Here is a 24485-nt window from a genome sequence, read left to right as displayed (position 1 = left end):
AATCTCAACATTCCTCTCGAATTGGTTATTATCCAAATATTTTTAAGTCAATTATTTTCTCATACTTTGCTTTCCGCATACTAGTGATGCCTTAGTGAGCAATTCCCCTGTGCATGGGAAATTGCTCACAAAACTCGTACTGATACTGTGATGGTAGCACCTGTATGGTGGGTATTATTTATTTATTTATTACCTTACAATAAAAAATTGCCACATGTGAGATGGAAGATGCCCGCATATTTTTTCCCCATACACATAGTAGGCTTCTACCTAGTCCCTGTTTGACAATCGTTATTTTGAAACTCTTTTTCTTATGTACTCATTTTCAATCATACGTTCATACAATGAAATCTTTTGCACGTAAATTCAAAACATTTTCCCACTTTTTAATTACATATTCTCCTAAAAATTACTACTCAAATTTCTATTTTCTCCAAATAATGATTGTCAAATAGCGGCTTAATTGCAACAAATTAAAGACTTGTGGTTGTAACAATAATGCACGTGCCGTAGATGTCAATATGCATTTATTATCAATGTTGATAATCAGGAGGTGGACCTACTGAGGTCCAATCAAGACATTTAAGAAACGTCCGTTGCAGGCAATCTCAAAGAAATATTAAAAACAATTTAAAAATATTACCCGTAATGTAAAGATTAATAATAAATGAATATAAATGAGAAAAAATCACACAACCAAAAATTTGTCCTTTCGCAGGAAGAGAAACATTCAGAAAGACGAATATGACAACTCCAAAATTATAATTTCAGTCTTCAGTTAATTTTGGTGTTTCAATATTTTTGTGGCTTTCAATGAAAATTGAGTCATATTAAATAGTCGATCATCAGAGGACTATCTTGTTAACTTCCTCCGCAAAAGATTGAATATGATTTCTTCTGCATATTTAATGGTTCCTTTTGTTTCCTTCATTTTGTTCATCATTTTCTTTTTCAAATGGCAACTCATTACAGGTTCAGCAGCCGGGAAAAGGTTACCTCCATCTCCACCAAAGTTTCCCGTGATTGGAAATCTTCATCAAGTCGGCTTATACCCCCATCGCTCGCTGCAAGCATTATCCAAACGCTATGGTCCACTAATGCTGGTTCATCTCGGACGGGTGCCAGCAGTTATTGTCTCGTCTGCTGATGGAGCTCGGGAAATAATGAAAAATCAGGACCTGATTTTCTCAAACAGGCCGAAATCTAGACTTCCTGATGAAGTTGCTTATGGGTCTAAGGACATAGCTTTTTCTTCTTATGGTGAGCACTGGAGGCAAGTGAGAAGTATATGTGTGCTTCAGCTTTTGAGTAACAAGCGGGTTCAATCTTTTCGTTATATAAGAGAAGAAGAAACGTCCCTAATGATCGATAAGATTAGAAATTCATCTTCATCATTGATAAACTTGAGCGATATGCTGGTCTCGCTTGCTAATTGCATTGTATGTAGAGTGGCCGCGGGATGGAAATATAGTGGAGAAGACACAATCAAGAAATTGGAGTCAATGTATAAGGAGTTTGGGGAGTTATCAGGTACATTTAATCCAGGAGATTATATTCCTGGGCTTAGTTGGATTAATCGAGTCAATGGTTTTGATGCGAGAGTAGCGAAATTGGCCAAACTCTTTGATGAATTTTGGGAAAGAGTAATTGAAGAGCACAGAGGTCGAAAGAAAGGAGAGAGAAACATAAGCAATGAAGTTGGAGAACCAGATCTTGTGGACATATTGCTCGAAATTCAGAAAGAAAACAAGTCGAGTTTCGATATTAAAACTGATATCATCAAAGCTGTCATTTTTGTAAGAATCTCTCCTCTCTTCCTTTATTTATTTGCGTAAGCATATGTTATTTTCTTTCACTTATTCACGAAAAAATAGAATGGCTTCAACAAAGAAGAGTGAATGGTAAAAAATGAGATTCAAGTAAAATAGCTACTAAAAACTGAACAGAACTTATTTAGTACTGCCCATTTTAATGCAGTAGCCATTCCTTGTACAGGATATGTTCGGTGCAGGGACGGATACAACATCTACCGCTTTAGATTGGGCACTGACAGAGCTTTTAAGGCATCCAAAAATCATGAAGAAACTGCAGAACGAGGTAAGACAAGTAGCCAGACATAAATTAGAAATAACCGAAGATGATCTAGAGAAAATGCCCTATTTAAAGGCAGTGATCAAAGAGAGCCTAAGAGTACATCCTCCACTTCCTTTACTGCTCCCTCGAGAAGCAATGCAAGACAGCAAAGTAATGGGATATGACATTGGAGTTGGAACTCGAGTGATCATCAATGCATGGGCAATAGCAAGAGATCCGGTGTTGTGGAAAAATCCCGATGATTTTAATCCAGAAAGGTTTCTTAACACCGGAATTGACTTCAAAGGTCTTAACTTTGAGTACATTCCATTCGGCTCTGGTCGGAGAGGCTGCCCTGGTATTCCATTTGCCATGGCGGTTGATGAGCTTGCGTTAGCAAAATTAATGCTTAATTTCAACTTCACATTGCCAATTGGAGTAATGGAAAAGGATTTGGACATGAGTGAACACCCAGGACTCACTGTCCATAAAAAGCTTCCTCTACTGGTGATGGCCACTCCTCATTCTCCCTCTCTCTAATCTACTTCTTGTGGTCCTTGCAATAAAATGTTAAATCTGATCCTATCGTTGTCAAAAAAAAAATGTCAAATGTATTTGTACTTGAGATTTTGTATCATTGTATTTGCAGTAAAAATAAAATTGTGCACTTGATAGTCTTATTGTATTCGTGTAGACCAAAAAAACTAAAAATTACTCCCCCACCCCCCACCCCCCCACAAGTCAAACACAGCTTAATGAAGGCTGTAGGAGGGTTATGTAACTTAATCCTAACTGTACAATAAAGTATCTTCGTAAATCCATCGAGCAAATTACCGTGGCTAGTAACTATTAAGAAAAATTTCAAGTTGTTCACACGACTTAAAGTAAAGTTATATTTTGTTAATGGCTATACCACTCCATCTGCTTCCGACATTGCGACTTACATTATGTATCAAAGACGCAATTTTAAATACTCTATTTTTTACTGGACTTAAGTTTTGCCTTATTTAACACTAGCAAATATTTTAAGTTTTGCCTTATTTAACGTCATTAATTGCTTTTTTTTCTTTTTTTTTTTTCTTTTTTTCCTCTTTGTATATACGTGCATTTTAGAACACTGCTTCCTCTTAAAACATGATAATAGAACCATTTCTTAAGAAGTGTAACAAAATTCCTTATATGAAATTATAGTTTTTCCCTTGGCTTGGTAGTGGTTTTTTTTCATTTTTTTTTTTTTTAAAGCAATGTATAATATGTGTAACTACTAACTTGCATTCAATGGGATATGTTGTAAATTAAATACTAATTATTGAATTACTATTGTACCTCTTCAACCATAATTCTTACTTATATAAATATAAAACTTTTGTATCAATAACATATAAATAAATATATTGATTCTCTCTAATTTTTCTCTATTTTCTATCTAAATTATAACAAAAACTCAATTTTAAGGAACTAGACATAAATTTTTTGGTAACACTAGATAATATTGGTAGAATAATCTTTATAGTAAAGATCTTCATTTCCTTCACAAAATACGATAATTTTTAATAGAACCATTCCCTTAGTATTAGCCTCCATTTTTAACGCAAGACAACAATTCCACAACAACCTAGCTCGATATCAGTTTGTTGAGAAAAAAAACAAGCAATCCAAAAAAATTTAAAAATAAAAAAATTTTGTGATAATACAACAAAAAATAAAATAAAAAAATCATTCCTCCCTCTTGTTTCCATATCTAACCACAATATCGCCGCAAACAATCAAAATACTGATTTTTGAACATGGAAAACCTCCCCAAAGGGAGCAGTAAAACGTTTAAGTCTTATTCCATCCAAAAATCTCCGATATTATTAATCAATAATGAGAATATAGTAATTCAACTTAAGGAAAATTAGAAGCACGAGTAGGAGCAACAACCTCGACAATGCACGTGCAAATACAATAAAATTCTAACCGGACATAAATTTCACAAAGATTGAGTTGCAATCCAATAAAGTATAAACCATAGTCATAATAGAGAGATCGAATCTTGATCTCCACCAGAAAGGTTGAAAAATAACTTGTACTGATTTTCCGCTATACTCACTTTTCAAATTTAGCTCAACGGGACCATATAACATAGAGATGTTGCAGTAAAGGACTACATGCTTTTTCTTTCTATATTATTCTTCTCTTTCATTTTCTGTATCCATTGCTAAACCTAATTTAGAAAACAATTAATATGTCACTCAAGTTAAAAACGTATCTATTATTCGAATTAATTAATGACAATTGGCTTCCCAATCTACATGTATTATCTGTTTTACAAATGATAGATGTTCGTCAAAATCCCACAAACGTATGAGTTCGTTGTATCAGTAATAATCGTGACACTACACCAAAAAAGGGCTATTGCAACAGCCAAAAAACGTTGCAAAAAAGTCATTTGCAGCGTTTAAGCATATATTGCAAAGCTTGATATTGCTGTTGAGGTAAGAGTTTTTACGGCGTTTAATGAACATTGCAAAAGCATATCTATTGTAATGTTTGCCAAACGTTGCAAAAGCCTATCGATTGCAACGTTTCTATTGCAACTTTTGACAAACGTTGCAATAGATAGACTTTTGCAACATTTGCCAAACATTGCGAGAGACAAGCTATTGCAACATCTTCCCAACGTTGCAATAGATAGGCCACATTTTTTTTATCTATGCTTAAAACGGTACTAAAAATCATGTTATTTGATCAAATAAGTCATTCAAAACTAACAAACATGTACCACCAAAATAATAAACTAAGAAACATGCACTCATTAATTTTGTAAAATATTCAACACATAATCTTTTCCAAAATTAAATTAAAAGTCTCCAAACATGTACTACCAAAATGTAATTAGGAAACTACAAAAATCGAAACTTAATCTTGAAACCGTCTCATGTTACTTAATCAATACCATTACCAATGGAACAATCTCTATTCAACGAGCCTTGCATCAATCTCACTTGAAAAAGAAACTTGTTGTTGGAGAAAGATCGGCCTGCAATCAACGAGATCTGTAGAAGTGTTTTTAGCCAACAACCACTAAATAACAAATAAACATTCAAATAGCAAAACTTCTCCTTTTCAATGAGACATACTTAATTGTGAAAAATTAAGACAATCACAAAGGCATTTCAGGCTTAGCACAAAATCATGTTGCCCACACATTAAAAAATTACTCACTGCAAGAATTCTAGCCTCAGCATGAAATCATGTTTCAACCATTCAATAATAAAAAAACTTATTGAATGAAACCTAAGAATTAAGTCAAGTAACATATTAATCATCACTGCCAAAATCTCACTAACCAACCAACCAATTACATGAAACCACTTCGTATGTACCAACCAACCAACACTAAATACTATTTGAGATGGAAAGAAAACATAAATAGAATGCGCATATGTTATAAATCTAGAAAATATACCTTAATTAATATGTCTAATACTACTCTTTGGCCAAGCAACACTACTTCCCATGGCTTCACTAAGAGTGCGAAATTCATCTGTGGGTCTGTATGAAGTCAAATTACCCATATAGACTTCCTCAAGCCAAACCATTCAACAGTCTCGATCGAGTGGCGAGTGATGCACCTTTGCACTTGGGTCTGTTGTGGCAATCTTCCCTTCTGCGACGACTTATTCCTCCTCAAACATGTACCAATGTAACAGTTGACATCTTGCATTTGTCTTGGGGGTAGTACTTCCTTGGTGTGACTACAAATTCATAATAAACAGAAAGTATTCTTTTTAAAATTAGAATGCTACAAACTGAATATATATTAAATAAACATTTAATAATATAGGAAACGGAAACCTGAGTAAAAGCATTTGAATTTCTATCCTCCACATTCTGTATAATGATACAAAAATTACAAAATTATTATTCATGTAATTGGCTATATAAAGCTATATAATCATGAAATATATAAAAAATAACTACTTATAGCCTGCTGAGAAAATTTGATAAATGCTTCCATTTTTTCTTCTAATGCCCCCACCCTTTGTGCTTGAATCTGTAATTGGCTTTCAAGTTCTCTAACTCTTCCCCTACTTTGTATTTGTCCATCCACCTTTGATGGTACAACTCCAAATCCGAGTCCCCTAAGTCTCCCATGATGTTCAGGACCTAAAACTCAAGTGATAGCATCATCACAGATGGAATCTTTGGCAAGCATATCGAAAATTGATGTGGCACAATCTTCAATCCTTTTCTGCACTTATGGAACTCAAATCAAATACTAGCAAGTGATATAACTAATAAATCAAATTATGCTTAATTGAACCAAATGTTCCTACACTTAACACAAGGACATACTATCATTTCTAAATGTTCATAGACTGTATCATAATGATGATGCATTTGATTCCTACACTTAACACAAGGACATACTATCATTTCTGAATTGCATTTTTTATGAGCTCGTTCAATAAAATTATGTGCTCCATCGCTATATGGTCTTGAAAATCTACGAGTATATATTTATCATCATTATACATTGAAATTATTTTCATTTGGTAACTAGGTTTATAAGATCTAATTTCAGATGATAACTTTGATAAGTGCAACCACTCTTTGTCCATCATACGCAAAGCTACTATCCAACACTGAACATCGCAATATTCAAAAACTAGACGTGCAGGATTAAGTTCCAACTAACAGATATCAACAGGACAACGGTGAAATAGTAGAAAGAAGAAAATTGCCGCAATATATCTTAGGTATAAAAGCAATTCTCCTTTGGCAAAGAAGAAGTATGCGTTTGCATGTACACCTTGCCAAATAAATCAATCAATCAGTGATATTGCTCTAACGACAATCAAAATAAAATTTTACAACAATAATCGTTAAGTCGACAGGGCAACATAGACAAAAAAAAAGTAGCACAGTAGTTCTAAGAATCAAAATGCTTCACCTACAATTAAACAAAAAAATCCCAAAAAACTAAGAATTACTAATTCTGCATAAATAAATATTAATATTAACAATTGGCTTAAAAATGACAAAGATTTCCTACTGTCCAACAATTTAAAAGTGAAAAAACCAAAGCTTAGAAGACGTCCATGAGTATAGTTGGATAGAGAAATATTGTCCACATTTTTCCAAAAAGAATAGACTTCCCAAATTTCTTCTCTAAAACTTGTCCAGGTTTTGCATAATTTTCAAGCATATGATATTAGACTAATGTTTATTTATCAGTCAAATCAAGAAATATTTGAATGTCATTATCTAGCTGAAAAGACGTTTCCTCGTCAACATAATAATCAAATCTTAATTAATCAACCTTAATTAAGTAATTTTAATCCTTTATTGAGAGAGATCAACTAAATCATTAAACGGTTCATTTACTGTTTAATCCCATTCTTAAAGAAAAGCAATAAATTAATAAATAGTAAATGCAATTTTCCACCAAAGTATTTATGCAAAGCATACTCAACTAGTTGGAGATCTTTTTCAATTTTCAATCTCCCAATTTTAGTAAAAGCACATGCACATTTCGGTGCTTCTCATTCAACTTTAATTCATAATTCAACACATTAACTATGTTTGGTGCAACCACACGCAAGAAAATAATAATAATAATAATTTCAATCCCATCAATTGCATTTACTCACACTCAGTTATATTTCCACTTTAAATAAATAAATGCTTCAATACCATTAATTGATTTTATTAAAAAAGAATTCCATTTGTCAAACTCACTAATAAAATTAACTAGCACGTAAAGCAACAAAATAAAATTTTTTTGTAGTATAAAATGAAGCCCAAAATAAATAAATAAAAACTCTATATTACACCAAATGAACATCATCGCACCTGATTTGGTGCATGCAACACTTCATTACACCAATTCGTCGGAGGCCAAAATTTCACAACAAAATGTCATTTTACGCCAAATTGGTATTAAGGATAGGATTCCCTGATCAGATTAATAGCAAGGGTGATATTCCCAATAGAGGTAAAGTGAGAAGTCCATGGTACCCATCTCGCACAAAGATGAAGAAATTTTAAATAAACATGGAAGCACAATAAAATTTTCCCAGTAGAGACAGTATTGTCACGATCAAACTTACAAGAGACTCAACTTATTCATTTTTATAAAATTTAAATTATCATTGATTTTATAAAAATAAAAGAACGCAGATCTTACACAAGATTCAGTATATAAATAGTGAGGAAACATCTAAGATTTCTCGCCCACAGTTCCATAGCAACACAGGATTATGCCTATTTGTAATTTCTGAACTAACTAGCAAAGAGAAATAGTGGCGAAGCATAGTTTTTGACAACATTATGTTAACTACTCAACAACCAGAACGCAATTGTAATGCAGCAAGCAATTATAACATAAAGGCAAACCGTCGAGGTCCATTATAATCAGGTCATCTTTCCCCAAGAAATTGCTAGCACCTAGAAATTTCAACATAATAACGCAGATTGCTTACCGTAAAACCTAACCCAAGTTGACAGCCAGGCGTGAGGCGATGAATCGGTGAGAGTCCGTCACTCAAGGGCCAACAGTGAGTCGACAATCAGCGGTTCCATTCGGCCGGCGGCTATGGGTAGGGACAAGGTAAAGATTTAGGGATTTTAATTTTTGATTTTTGGAAATTCTTTGAAATGGTTTGCAAAGGAATGGTGGGGTTACAGGAATGGAATTACGTGAACAAATGAATCAGAAATCCTAAAGAGGAAATTAGGCCCTCTACTCTAAAAAAGCAACAAATTAGATTAGTACCCTAAAACAAAGTAAAACCTCCTAAGACAGTATTTAATAGGTTTTTAAAACTCCAAATTGATCCAACTACCCCAACCAATTTCTCCACCATCTTTGCCTCCACCTATAATTTTTGTTCTGTCTCTATTGCCCTAGATCACAAAACCTCATTCTCAGTCTTTGCTTGCACCATCATCATTCATTCTCGATACCAAAATTTTCATCTCTTCATATAACTCTGCGTCCTCCATTGTTGAGTCTCAAGATTCTTCATTGCCTTCCACCATTCCGTACATGACTGCAATTTTTCAAATTCTCTGTTCTCCCATTTTCCGTTACTGGATGAGACTTCATTTTACCCATCGTCTTACATTTTCTTTGATCGCTCCTAAGTTTTTTCTTTGTAACTACAAGTAATTTCATTCTTAACAATTTCAGTGCATCCATTACTACTCAAGCACTTACATAGGCTTATATAGTTAGAGATTTCACTATGATGACGACAAAATCCAGTATCCTCAATCTCACATTGACAATGTCATCCACATACAATGACCTTTTTGCTTTTGTCAATGGCATTGAGATTATGCCAGTGCTGGAAATTTTTCAGCCCTCACTATTGTTTGGATTTTCAGACCAGCAAATGGGAACAGAATCCTATACTATGCAATGTTTAGATTGAATGTCGATGGACTAGACACTATATTACACCAAGTAATGATACGGGTTTTAGCTGCACGTGGTTTGAAGATGCCTCTTATAAATACGGTGCAATCATCAGTGTCACTTTTTGGAATTTTGTAACTTTTTCGGTGTTTGTTTCTTTTTTTCTGTCACTCATTTTGAATCTATTTAACTTTTTTAATTTGTGTCACTTTTTTTAAAATTTCCGTCACTTTTTTTTTTTTAATAATTGTCACTTTTTATGAATTTTAGTCACTTTTTTTTTTTTTTAAAGTGTTTGTCACTTTTTTTCAATAGTCTTTTTGAAATTTTCGTCACTTTTTTTTAGCGACAAATATCACTTTTTAATAAAAGTGACATTTTATATAATTTTTTAATAAAAAGTGATACTAAACTTTTAAAAGTAATATTGTGTTGCCCTTTTTTAGAAAAAGTGACATGATTTTCATAAAAAAGTGACATTGGGTCACTTTTTAATTTCACACAGTATTTTTTACTTCCAAAAAACATTTCATATGATTTTTCAACACACCCATAATTTTAAGGGTATTTTTGTAAGTTCCCCAATCATAAATGGGTAATGACTATTGGTATTATTGGGCTACAGATTTAGGTTAGTGGGCTATGGTCTGTCGACATTTTAAAATAACTAATTGGGTATGGTCTAAATAATAGAAACCTGCATTACTGCAAAATGCTGGAATGTGAAGCGTCGGTAAAGCCAATTTGGGAACGTAAATCTTATGAAAGCATCATGACTTATTAGTATAGTGTGTTTTTGGTTGTTTATGAAATAAGAAAAACGTCTGTTTCTTGCGTTTAATCGGCTTGAGTTATTAGTATCCTATGTTTGTAGATTCGATCTACATCAGTTAGGTTGGGTTTTGCCCACCTCTAGTTGTGGTAGTTGAAGGCGACAAGAGGCAGAGGTGCGAGACTGAGGCGTGGAGAATGGCAAGGTGACATTGAGATGGGAGTTAAGGCCTGCAACGTTTTTCTCTTAAGCTTCTAAATTGAAAGGCCCAACAATCCAAAAAAAAAAAAAACCCCCCCATTAAAGGACTGCTAGCCTAGTAGGTTATTCTTTACAATGTTTAAAAAATGTTGCAAAAAGTCTACCTTTGGCAACGTTTAAAAAACGTTGCGAAAAGTCTACCTTTTACAACGTTTAAAAAAACATTGCGAAAGGTATCTTTTGCAACATTTAAAAAATGTTGCAACAAAGTCAACCTTCGGCAACGTTTAAGAAACGTTGCGAAAAGTCTATCTTTTGCAATGTTTAAAAAAACGTTGCGAAAAATATCTTTTGCAACGTTTAAAAAACGTTGCGAAAAGTCCAAAAAAGTTGCGGAAAGTATCATTGGCAACATTTATTTTAAAAATGTTGCTAAAACTCAATAACAATGACTAATTGCAACATTCACTTATTCAAATGTTGCAATAGACCCTTTTAGCGAGACACTTAACTATCGAATGTTGCCTTTTATGTGTTGCAATAGACCATTTTTGGTGTAGTGTAATGAGAAAGTTATCGTCTCATAGGGAATAAGGATCAATTCTAGTATATTTGATATATTTAAATTCGTGTTTGTAACAAAAAACGATCGAATGACTAGCTAACGAATTGTTATAACTAAAACTTGTGAAACAATGAAAGTTGGTTTAAAAATCAATTGTGTGAACGTATTGGATTTCTAACGGCATTGATCAATTTTTAGTTCTAATTCTCAACCATTAATAATTATCTCAATTCATGCAATTGTGACGATTGATAGTTCCACTTTTATTTATTATTCTTTCCCAAGATATAATAAACTTATAACTGTCACGAGACTATCATATTCCTAGTCTAAATTCATATGGCAAACATGCACTGATGGCGTGCTGTCACAGGCACCCAAAAATAATAAAACCTACACTTCCAAAAATGTATTTAGTAATGGAAGTAAGGATCGTTTTCACGAAGAATGACTAGTCTAATTTTATGCAATGTTAACACTAACTGGGGGTTTTGTTTGTGATGAAATCAATTCTAACTAAAAACAATGCAATTTAATAAATTGGGTTAAATCAATAGAACGGACATTGGTCTAAGTCAATATCTATTGTAGGAATTTCAAACTGATCATCGATCTATGAATGATTATCAATTCATATTTTTGCATTCATCGCTTGAATTTATTTTTTCTATTTCTCCTTAATTGTAATTAATCGAAAAACAAGCGATCCAATCAATCTTTATTATTAAATAACCCCAAGATAAGCACTTTAAAATTTAATTCAATAATAGCATTGGAAACTAGAGAAATCGATGAAACTAAACAACACAATTACAAGCAGTTATGTTTAATCTAGTCAAACATCCTTCCTAGAATTTAATAACCTCTAAAGCAACGATTAATCAAACTTCAGTTGCTTCATAATGTCAAAGATATCAAACAATTACATATTTGTTCTTTAAACAATCAATAGATTGTGATACATGAATATCTAATAGGCCTCTTAGAATTCAAATATAACAACCATGAAATCATGCATAGAAGAATATTCAATACATAAGATATGAATGAAAATAATGAAATTTATTTAAATCTCACGGTTTGAATCGTTCCTAGGCTTTTCTATCCTTCGACCAAGAGATGAAATTTAGCAATACATCAATAATCCTTAAGCAAAAAGAGAGACAAATCTATGGTCCGTTCTTCGCCTCCAATTATACGTAGAGTATAAGAGTTTTAGGTCAAAAAGGAGGTTCCCCTCGCTCTGGCATCTTTAGGTATATATATGATGTCAAAAAATATTGTTTACATGTAGAATTTCATCAAAATAAGGAAACTGGCTCATCACAGAAATTTTAGCCCGCGCTCAGGCGCCACTTTATTGTTTTACTCTCAGTATGCAAGAATAAAGTCTCGCCCATGCGCCACTTTAAGCCCATACGAACGCAATATAAAATAATTTCAATTGTTGCACTTTGATCCCTGAACTTTCACCTTCTCTTTTCTTAGCTTCTTTTCTTGTTTTCTTTCTTCCAACGCTTTGAGTCTTCCATCAATTGACCTTCAAATATTTCACTCATTCGTTTTGCCTTCCGATTCAAACTTTTGATTTCTTTCACTTTAGTCATTTTTCGCTCTTTTCTTCTAGTTTATGCCATCATTGTCCATTTGCAACATAAATCAAAATATAAGACTACTCAGTATATTTAGGCATTAATTACTCACAAGGCATAAGGTAAAGGAATGAAAAATATGACATTTTACATTCCTATCAATTGATATTTAGGATTATCACATAAAATCTCCACAAATATTATTCCTAACTTTTATTATCCGTGTGTTCCAATACTAGTGTTCTACTTATCGTGAGTTTTTCAACACTACGAATAAGCAACTTATTGTCCTCATGGTATGCAAACATTAAAACAAGGTAAATAGGCATATTAATGGAATCACAACATAAGAGTTAAAATAAAAACACAGGTATCGAATTAAAACTATGTCATCCATCCAATACATGAGAAGAAATTATCCTAGCATAATGTTGGGATAAAACACATAAAAGTGGGAAGAAATCACCAGGAATCTATGAAACATGATTAATTTGTAAGTTCCTTGCACGATTATTGATGAATAATTGAACAAAAAAATCAGCCACAGCGACCCTTTTTCTTTGCCTCCTTTCCCAATAGCTTAAGCCTTTTTTCTGCCCAAATTTAGCAGCTTGTGTGTATGTATGATGACCCCCCAGCCGTCGATTTTCTCCCCAAGAAGATATATAAATTCAGCCCCTCTTTAACTCACAAGAAGCCACCCTATTTAACTACCCAACATTAACTCTATTTCTCCTCAAAAGAAGCCCGGTTACGGGTGCATGGGCGGAGCCATTCAAGGTCCAGTGTGGGCAAATGCCCGCACTCGACCTTTGGCCCAAGCCCAAAATCAATCTAATTTTTTTATTTTTTTTTTATTTAGGTTTTTCATTTATTTATAGTCCAGTCCGTACACTAATTTGTCCAAACTCCAAGTACATGGTGACATTTTTTTACTCTTTCCCCGAGATAAGAAATTAAAAATTTTCTTTTAATCTACCCTCATTTTGAAAAAAAAAAAATTCATCTCTTTTCAAAAACCCACATTTTCTTGGGCCCTCAAATTTGCAACAAAAACTTTCTTGATCATGTGATTTTTCTATTTAATATTAGGTATTTTGATTATGTGAATGTTGAATATTGGTAATATTTACGATGAATTCTTGAAATCTTGATTTCCGTCAATTAGCTAAACAATTAGTGATGATTTTCTAGTATCTGCCAATTTGTGAAAATTAGTAGTTATTTTCTTATCAATTAGTATCTAATTGTCACTTGTGATTTATTTTAGTGTCAAGCGCCAATGAAGAGATTCTTTAAAAGGAAATATTTTGTAAAAAATATTGATGAGGAGATAACGAATAAAATTGATTTTGATGTTGCACAACTCGATACAAATCCTAAAATAAGGAAGAAGATGATTATTTTATTAGTGTTGTCACTATATCATTTTTAGTATTGTCATAATCTCATTAAATTCATAACTGAAAAATTCAACCTTGATTAAATTTTGCTCGCACTGGACAAAATTTCTGACTCCGTATGTGTGTATATATTTCCCCAAACTACCACCTTGTTTACTCCAACAGGAGCCGGCGTCTTCCCCTTTGTGTCCCTCCAATAAATACCAAGCAGCCGTCCTTTTTCTCTCCTCCGCTACATCAGTCGCTACCAATGGACCCCCCCCCCCCCCCGCCCCCCCCAATTTTTTTCTGTGTGTTCAATATATATATAGTAGACAACCCTATGCCTTTTCTCCTATTCCAGCCACCTAATTTGACTCAAAAACCAAATTAAATTCTGCCCCAATTCCGAGCCCAATTGCCGAATTTTATCTATATAAAATCAATCCCCACATGCCTTTAATTTGGAATCCAATTACAAGTCCAATTGATTGCAATTTATCTTCCAAGGACACACTCCATTAATTAATGCAAGTTAGTCCTTTTCTTCATTGTTTCCTCAATTTTGATCCTCCAACTTTTATTCAAGTGAGATTTGGTCCACACACTTCTATTTTATTGCCAATTGATCCTTCTTCTTTTCCAATTGCTTCAAAATGGGTTAAATACTAAAACAAACAAACATTAACTCAAATTAAATAGAATTCAATAGTTTGACGACATAAAGAGTTTAATAATATGGTCTAAATAAGTGCACAAATTGCACTCATGAAAAGATTTTGTAAAATGTAACTTTTAGTTGATTTTTTTCATTTATAAATGGTTCAAATATTGTAGGTTTATAATTGGGAAAAATTACCTTGAAACATACATTTAAAGACAAAGGGGAAAATTGCAGCCGAGGTACCAAACCTTTCGTTTATTAACAGACTTTGCTCAAACCTTTAGTTTGTGCCACAGGAGATACCAAACCTTTAAAAAATGTGTGGGGCCAGTCCAAAATGACGGTTTCCATCTGTTTGACCATCAAAATCGTCAGTTGACCCCTTTAATGATAATTTCTAGAATTTTTCCCAAATAAGTGAAGGGCAACATAGTCATTACACATATTTCCCTCCTATTATATACTTCACTGTTTATTTCCCTCCATTTCTTTATCACTATATATTACCTGCCTTCTCTCTCACAGGTAGTAAAAAAAATCAGCACGCACATGGAGGAGAATGTAGGCAGATGTGGTTCCCCAGTGCAGATGAAGACCTCGTGGATGAACTTGAACCCAGGAAGAAGATTTCTCACTTGTCCCCGAAGCCAAGATGTGGGTGGATGCACCTTCTTTATGTGGTGTGACCCTCCGATATGTGAGAGATCGAAGGAACTGATTCCTGGTCTATGATGAGCTAGGAGGGAAATGGTAGCTGAAATCGACACCCTTCAAGCAACAAGACCAAATATGTGGAAGATCTGGCTCTTCGGCTTTGTGTGTGGAATGTTTGCAAAATGGGTTTGTTCCTAGGTATGTAGGGTCAGATTGTAGGATTTTAGTTTTTTGTTCCAGAAATTTGAGCTTAGGATTTCGAAATGGAGCCATGTGCTAGATGTTGTGAAATACATATGTAAGAAAGGAAAAATTGTGTTGTACCTTTTGACTTGAAATTTAACGATATTTTCCTGGCCTCTATGTCAAATGCAAAATTAAAAGAGCATATTACACTTCAAACTTATCTAAAGAAGGTGCAGCATAGGTACCAAACTTTATCGCAATTCGCAGAATCAGTACCAAACCTTTTCTAATGGTTTCAAATAGAGTACCAAACCTTTAAAAACATTGTAGTAAAGGTACCAAACGTTTAATAATACGTTCATAGGAAGTATCAAACATTCTCATATATTTCATAATCGCCTGCACATCAGATCTTATGAATACAATTTCAAAAACCAACGACAAACAGCAGAAACATAATGCAAGATATTCGACATCAACATTATCATCACATTGAACAATTTCATCAAAAATTCCAGTTACATCTACAAAATACACAGCATTGGAAGCACATATTTCTAGTTCAGTTTACAAAAAACCACAGCATTTTCCCAAAAAGGTAACTATACAAGAGAAACCACATGATGTTCAAGATTGCAATCCTCTATGCTTGGACTTCTTTGTCTGTGACTTTGAGGTTTGCGTTGAATGTGCTTTTCTCTTCCCCTTCGCTAATCTGGTATGTGTATCTTCTTGTGTGGTTGGTAGAGACTGTTGGTGTGAACTATATTCGCCAGGCAATGCCTCCTTACAGTTTCTTTTGTTATGTCCAGACCCTCCACAGCGTTTACACGTCATCATCATGCCAGTCCTTCCCACCTTAACGCTTGCAAGTGGCTCTGCCTGTGACCTCTTCCTCAATTTTTTGGGTCTGCCAGCCTGTTTTCTCTTCTGAGGTTGATTGAGAGGATGCTTTCCCGATTCTGACCACAGTTCAGGCCCTGACATCGGGTGGATCACTGGGGAGTAACATTTCAGGTATGTCTCCTTGCTATACCATGGGTCGATGTACTCATATATGCCAATATCCCTTGAAAGCATGCCTGATATTGCATAGGGACATGGTATTCTAGTGAACTGCCATTTTCTGCAAGCACGTGCATGTTCTGTCAAGTCAACGCTCCACCTCAAACCGTCTCTGCTGCTTATCTCAAATTTCTGGTTACCTGCATAGTCTGCCTTTAAGTACCTTGCCTCAGACTTAGCTTCAGACTTAGCTTTCTCAATGATTTTCACAATTCTTGGCCCGAATGCATGATCCCACCTCTGTGCCGCTTCCCTTTTTGCATTCATCCTTATCATTTGCTGATGCCGAATTTTCTCTAGCATGGAGATGATGGGCCTGTCTCTGGGAACAACAATGGAAGAGTTGAATGCCTCATACAAATTATTAAGAAGAATATCACATCTCGAATACTCTTCAAAATGGGATCTGGTCCACTGGGAAGGAGGTTTTTCAAGGAACCAGTTGTAAGCCTCTTCACTTATGTCTTTTAACTCATTCATTGCACTCTTCCACTCCGGCACTATTGTTGCCCTTGCTGCAATCCAAAATAGGTTCTTAAGTGCCAGACCTTTGTGTGCCAAGATGAAATTGCTATAAAGATATCTAGCACAACACCTATGCTCCGCTCCTTCACAGTATTGACTTATGGAATCCACCAAACCCTTTTGTTTGTCGGAAATGAATGTCCAAGCTCGGGGGTTGTGCATCCCTATGTCATGAACCAATAATTCTATGAACCATTGCCAGTTTGTTTTGTTCTCTGCATCCACAACTATCCATGCTAACGGGAACATATAGTTCTCACCATCGATGCCAACAGCTGCCAACAACTGTCCACATTCTACAGATTTTAGGAAGCATCCATCCAACCCAACAACTGGCCTGTACCCAGCCTTAAACCCTTCTTTACAAGCCCCTATGCAGATGTACAATCTCTTAAAAGTATGTTTCGAACCTTCGATTTGCACTGTACTACCTGGATTTGTTCTCTTCAATTCCTTACCGTAATCCCATAAAATTTTGTACTGCTTAGCTACAATCCCATTAATAACTTCTACACATTTCGATCTTGTCCTGTAGAACTGATGCTTTGAAATCTCATACATGCAGTCTTCTTTCACAGTCTCCATAAAACTACTCATTGGAATGTTTGGATCAGACCTAAATTTTCTCACATATTTCTTTGCCAGAAAACCTAAATTAACCCTTTTATTTTGCCACACCATGGTACATGTGTGCTCATCTACAAATGTGTTAATTCTAAGACTCTTGTCGGGTTGTTGGTATGCATACAGAACCCAAGGACAATTATCTTAACATCGAACTCTCAACTGTAACCTCATATTTTTCACGTATCTCAGTTGCCTGAAATTTTTGACTGAGTATTGAACTACTGCATTCCTTAGAATCTTGACGTTGTCGAATTTCATCCCTGACAGAAATGAATTAAACCAGAATGCATTATCATTCAAATGAATTAAACCAGAAATGAATTACACAAAACAGTGGACATTACCTAGCTTGAACTATGGATCTTCCATATCAGTTGCAGGGTTAAACCAGCACACATTCTTCCTTCTGGCAGATGATCCCTCAGCCTCGGTGTCACTGGGTAAGCTTCTAAGCTCACTGGAGTCTTCGTATTCTGTTCCAGATTCTTCCCCAGTAGCTGCCTCACCTTCCTGCACATCCCTTACACCTTCCTGCTCACCACTTGCACCAATGTGAAAACCTTCACTCAACCTGAAATATGTGTTTTCATCATTATCTTCCATAGCAATATTTTCTTCCTACTCGTACTTCGAGTCAGCGAATTCCTCTCCCAAAATATCCTCCTCATATTCATCATCCAGCTCAGGACCTTCACCAAACTCCACATCAGCTTCAGCAGCCTGCACCTCTGGTTCGGCATCATGCAACTCATGTTCAGCAGCCTGCTGTTGTGGTCCAGAATCATGCACATCAATTTTAGCAGGCTGCACCTCTGCTTCGGCATCATGTTCAGTAGCATGCAGCTCCTGCTGAGCCTGCTGCTGTGGTTCAGTGTTATGCAACTCATGTTCAGACCTCAATTGTAGTTCAACATCATGTGGTTTCTCTGGTTCAGCAGCATACACTTCTGATTCATGTGAGTCTACTTCAACCCCTATAAAATCAACCTCTGTATACTCATGCTCTGTTCCATGCACTATATAAACTTCCTCTTCATCTGCTTCCATGTCATCCACTTCATCAACTACATACACGTCATCACCTTCTACTGATTCGTCATAAATCTCAATAGCATAGCATGGTTGCTACTCATTCAATGCTTCACCAGACTTTTGAACCTTCACCAACTCCTCACCAATCTCACAATCAAACATTTAAACATCCTTCTATTCTGTTTCATCCCAAGGCAACTCCAAAACCTCAACTACAGGCAAGCAATACAGTTCAACTGTCCTATTATCACCAAGCCACTTCACTAAATTCATGAAATCTGAGTCTTTAACTAACCAAAATGAACCTTCACTCATTCTTTTCTTCTCCATCTTGTACAGATATCTAATTCTATCAGAATATCCTAACATCTTCACGGCATTGTCCAAAAGAAATCTATTGAAGAAATCAGGGTCGATACAGTCTATATAACTTATTTTCCCATGCTCATACACAAAATTTCTCATCTTCTGAAATAAAATTCCACCATGATGAAGCCGTATGCTGAAGTACTTTGAATTTTCCCCTGAAAAAACACCCAAAAAAGGAAGCTAAGCCCTAACCTTTCAGTTCGAGCAACGAACATGTGTAGAAAAGATAATACACAAGCATTACGCTCTAATACACCAAATCACTTAAATTTTTTGAATTTCCCAGTACATGAACACAATCGAACAGGTGAACTTCATAATCATACAACTTCACACCGTAAACCGAAAATAGGGGAAGACACTTACCATACACGGGTTGGGGAAGAGAGCCTCGACTATGGGCTGCAATGTCCACTGGATGTTCGTCTTCTTCGAAGTCTATTTCGTCTTCTTCGTGGGTTTTTGCAAGTTCCATAGTGGATGGTGAGTGGAAGGAAGTTGCAACTGACGTGTTTGATGTTGAGGGGGGAAATGTCTGTAATGACCATGTTGCCCTTCACTTATTTGGGGAAAATTCTTGAAATTATCATTAAAGGGGTCAACTGACGGTTTTGGCAGTCAAACAGACTGAAACCATCATTTTGGACTGGCCCCACACATTTTTTAAAGGTTTGGTATCTCCGGTGGCACAAACTAAAGGTTTGGGCAAAGTCTGCTAATAAACGAAAGGTTTAGTACCTCGGCTGCAATTTTTCCAAAGGGTAATTTTCATCAACATTGGAGATTAGTTTTAAATTCATAAATCGGGTGCTAATTAAGAATTATTAATTTAATCATAACAGATTTATAATAACAAACCCACCCCACCCCCAAATTTCACCTCTCTCTCTCTCTCTCTCTCTCTCTCTCTCTCATATCTCTTCATTCCCAGCGCAATCTAGTGCCTCGACTGTGGTGAGGCTGCTACGACAATGACATCACTGTGACGATGTGAGCACCGTTGAGTCGATCTGTTGGTGGTTGTTTGTGGGTGGTAATAACGGTGTTGTATATGGTGTGGTGGTTGGCTGTTTGTCAATATGGCTAGTATACGTGTGTGTTGAAAATCCAAAAATAGCTAACCAAGAAGGGGTAAATTGGTTTTCAAAACTTTTTCGAAAATTAATTCAAGTTCTATATCAATGTAATAACAAATGAAATAATTAAAAAGATACACACAAATGCAAAATCCAATAAGAACAAGTAATGAGCACAATATAAAAGCGGAAAATAAAAGTGAGAAATGATGGAAATGATATAATTGTGGAGGTTCAATCCAAAGTAACAATCTACGTCATCCGTTACCGAGCTTCAAACAGGAATAAGACATTTTCACTAAATTGATTAACTTATAGTGTAATCCAACCCTTTACAATGCTTTCAGTGACTTACAAACAAGAAATTCCGATCCTTATATAACATTGAGATTTATGGAACCTCAACACGACCCACAATTGAAAATAGAATAAATTTTACAAATGAAATATTCTCTCTTACCAAATGATATAGTCAAAACTCAGTACCAAGAGAGAAGTAGACTAACACTTTAATAGAAAGCAATGAATATAGCTCAAGCGTTAGAGAAGAAAAACTTTTGAGAGAAAAGTGATTTTCAATAATTTGATTCACACAAAAAGTTTTTCAAGAAATAATTGATTTGGTCTTTCAAAAAATGAAAGAGTAAAGTAGTTAGGATCAATAATGCCTCACTTCAATGCTCTTAAAAGTTGTTGGTGAATGAAAAGTGAAGTGATATTTATATCAATGAAACCACCAAAAGTTCTGTTGATCCGGACGAGTCATCCGAACGTTCAAGTTTGAATCGAACAGTGCAGAAGTAGACTTTATGCGTCAGATTCAGAACGGTCTAATTTTTTACCATTGGTGATGCGAACCCCGTAGCAATGGAAACTACGAAACCCACAATGAGATTGATGCGGAACCCAAAAACGCCAATACTAACCCGATTTTGGATCTTGAACCCCAAGAATTGAACCAAGAAACCCTAGATTAGCGAAGAACCTAAAACCCCTTGATTACAAGTAAAAAGAACCCACAATCCGATTGATTAGAATGCCACAAGAAGTTGAATCTTGATAAGTTCTAAGATTGTTCAAGAAGAACAATAAATTGAAAGAATAAATTTCTCTCTATAATATTAATTCAAGCAAAAGTCAAAAGTTGTTACAATGAAAAGTAATCTCCTATTTATACTAATGAATAAAAACGTCCAAAACCATCAAATTATGGTAATAATTTGATTTCATAAGAATTCTATCGAAACTAGAAAATTCGGCCAAAATTAGAAAATTTGTCAATTTTTTAGCTTGTGCGGCCGCATAGTGTAAATCCATGCGGTCGCATGGTTCAACAAAAAAAACAATATTTGTTTTCAGTATGCCACTGTGCGGCCGCATGATGTTTTGCCTGTGCGCAGGCTCTAGTTTCGTCGCTTGATAACAAATTGATCCAAGTTGATTCGACCTTCGACCTGAACATGAAAGTTGCTCTATTTTGAGTCCCGAACATGGTTCCATCAATGGTTGCTTGAACGAGCAATCCCATCGCTTGTTTCACTTGCTTTGCCCTTGATCACGTCATTTGTCCGCCATCGACTATCAACGGGTCTCGTCTCGCACTTGCCTTCGTCGGGCTCGACTCCTGGATCATATCAATTGGGATGAACAAAATGTCCCTTGACGCTTTCCTTCGTGATAATTTTGATCAATGTGGGCTTTTGAAAGACTTTTTCATTTAATTTTTCAAGGTAAGTGACTGCGCAAAAATTTGATCGTCGAGTTGAAATACTTACCTTTTGAAAATAATTCTTATGCAATCATTTTTGTAACGTGAATTTTTCTCATGCATAAAATTCTTTTTTAGCTATTGTCGATTCAATGCTAAGAATTAAAGTGTTTTACCTTTAAATACAAATTCAAAGTATCTACATCTAATGTCTCGATATTTGAGGTTTGACTTTTTCTTCAAAGCAATTTGACGCGACTGCTCAATTTTTGTCTTTATGTCCATCAATTGCCAATTTTGTCTTCATATCGATCATCAATTGCAAGTTTCTTAATCTCGATCTTTTTGTCTTCAATTTTATCGAGTTTGCAATAATCACTATAAACACTCAAATTCTTGTTATAAATAAATGCAATGTGTTTGTGATAATCAAATCGATAAATCAATCATAGATCAACATGTGTATGGTTCTGCACTATGTCTCTAAAATTTGTTATGTGGGCATTCAAAATCGCTGGTCTGGGGATTCGAGCTGCACATATTTTACTTTCGCACCCCTGAATTTCTTGTATATCCCATTTTGATTATACTTTTAAATTTGAAACTTTGGATTTTTATTTGGTTTCGTAGAATAATTTTACAAGCATACTCTCAGTTGCCTGTGTTTTCTTTGATTAGTTATTGGATTTATGTTTGAACTTGTATATTCTCTATTTATGGCAATGGTAGTTATGATTGTTGTATAATAGGTAGAGATTGTGATAGTAGTGGTGGCTGCGATTTGTTGTTTGTTGTGGTGGCCATAAACATGTAGAGACTATACCATAGTCGGTTTGTTGAAGGTGTTAGTGGAAGTGATAGTATTGGTGATTGTTGTTGTGGACTTAAGGTGAAGGTGGTATTTATAGTCATTGATTAGAGTTGAAAGTGGTAGTGGTGGTGCATTAGAGGTGATGGTAGTAGTGATTGGTGATGGATTGTAGTACTGGTCTGTGGGAGGAAATAAGTGGAAATGGACGGTTGACCCAGCCATATTTTCATATTGACCTTTGACCAATTAAAAAAAATAGTGAAAAATGAATTTAGATAAATAAATTACAAACTCCCCATTTTGCCCACATCTTCAACAAACCAAAAAAGAGTGAGAGGTTGGATACGATCGAGTTTCAACATCCTCATACCACCACCATAAAACTCGCACATTAACTTCAACAATGTCAAGATTTTTTGGGTATAAGCTATTGATTTTTCATTTGGCATGTTTTGTGAATGTGTATTAAATTGTTATGTATGATTTTTATTTTTCATTACCAGGCAGAGTATTGGGTATAGATACTGTGTTTGGCAAACAAACGTGTTTAGCTCGTTGGAGATGGTGAGAAATTGCCATTTTCGACAAGCAATCAGTGAAAACTAACTGTGTGAAGACGGGATGGGGCAGATTGTTTTCGACCTAATATTTTTTCTGATTTTTTTAATTTTTTTTCTTTTTCCTTTTTTTTCTTTTTTTTCTTTTTCGTTTTTTTTTCCTTTTCTTTTTTACCCTTTTTTTCCTTTTTTTTTTCCTTTCCTTTGTTTCCCTTTTTTTTCTTTTTTTTTTTCTTTTTTTGTTTTTTTAAAGGACTATTTGGCCCAGTCCTGTTTGAGCCAAAGAGTCGGCCCTTTTTTTATTTTTTTCTTTTACTTTTCTTTTTCCCCCCTTCCTTCCTCTTTTTTTTCCTTCCAATTTTAATTGAAAATTTTTATAGAACTTGTTAAAAATTTTTGTATTTAATTCATATAGTCTTTTATTAATTTCGATGTAAAATGAATTTACATCTTGTGTATAATAATTACAATTAGATTACCTTAATTTTTTGAGATTATGCTTTATTCCGTTATTTCTTATTCAATATTCGAATATTTGAATTTTTGTAGGATGGAATATCATCTAGATGAAGAATTGAGATAGAAGTAGCTTTGATAGTTTCACTACAGTGTTGGAGCTGTCGGATGATCAACATGCAAATATTCTACGCCAGTCATTCCTTTGCCCATATATCAGTTGAGGGAGGTACATTACTCCGAACATATCATCGATGTACTACTTTATCGACTGCTCAGGCTAGTCAATGGCGGTGCCTACCATTTTGTCCTCAGAGGCAAGGTGCTACGTTCTCCTTGTTCAAGTTTGCCCTGATGATCGGACTAAAGATTACAAGGGATGAAATAGCTCGTGACGGTACTCAGAGAAGCAACAGGCTGCATGACGATTATTTTTAAGGATAGGGGACGGTGCTTTTACCATAGTTGATTGACGCAATTAGGAGTGTGACTAGATATTAGACAGACTAAAGCTAGGTTTGGTCTTCATCTTTAAAAGTGTGGTGCGGTGTCATCACAAAAAAACTGTGATCGACCTCTTCCATCTGGAGATCATCGACGATATCGATGCCTTCAACAACAATTGGTGAGGGCGGAGATGTTTTAGGATTCCGTACACGTCTTCATAGATCACACTCGAAGCTCAAGGAGTCCATGCGTAGGTATGATGCCTACAAAAATTGCCCCTAACAATGTAGGTAAATGTTTAACATAATCAATGTT

At 35.0% G+C, this 24485-nt stretch overlaps 1 protein-coding gene and 1 long non-coding RNA gene across 2 annotated transcripts; one reads left to right on the top strand and one right to left on the bottom strand.

Moving 5' to 3' along the window:
- The first annotated feature begins 712 nt into the window (after positions 1 to 712).
- LOC111401671 (cytochrome P450 71A6-like) lies at positions 713 to 2758 on the top strand. The gene is made up of 2 exons (XM_023029523.1): positions 713 to 1796; positions 1996 to 2758. Exons 1-2 carry the CDS (start codon positions 888 to 890, stop codon positions 2611 to 2613), a joined length of 1527 nt encoding a protein of 508 aa, XP_022885291.1. The 5' UTR covers positions 713 to 887; the 3' UTR covers positions 2614 to 2758.
- Positions 2759 to 4873: 2115 nt separating this feature from the next.
- LOC111401670 lies at positions 4874 to 9478 on the bottom strand. The gene is made up of 5 exons (XR_002704065.1): positions 8544 to 9478; positions 6040 to 6310; positions 5914 to 5949; positions 5525 to 5813; positions 4874 to 5111 (listed from the first exon to the last, which is right to left on the bottom strand). It is a non-coding gene; the product is annotated as an uncharacterized LOC111401670 (long non-coding RNA).
- Between the last annotated feature and the right edge of the window lie 15007 nt (positions 9479 to 24485).

Source organism: Olea europaea, chromosome 10 (genome assembly GCF_002742605.1).
Source record: "Olea europaea var. sylvestris chromosome 10, O_europaea_v1, whole genome shotgun sequence".
Lineage (NCBI taxonomy): Eukaryota > Viridiplantae > Streptophyta > Magnoliopsida > Lamiales > Oleaceae > Olea > Olea europaea.
The sequence above is the reverse complement of the archived record's forward strand: the minus strand, read 5'-3'. Positions and strand labels throughout refer to the sequence as shown.

Coding starts and splice junctions, on each gene's coding strand:
- LOC111401671 (XM_023029523.1), top strand. CDS start 888: ATGATTTCTTCTGCATATTTAATGGTTCCTTTTGTTTCCTTCATTTTG. Junction 1,797..1,995: donor TCATCAAAGCTGTCATTTTT/GTAAGAATCTCT, acceptor TTCCTTGTACAG/GATATGTTCGGTGCAGGGAC.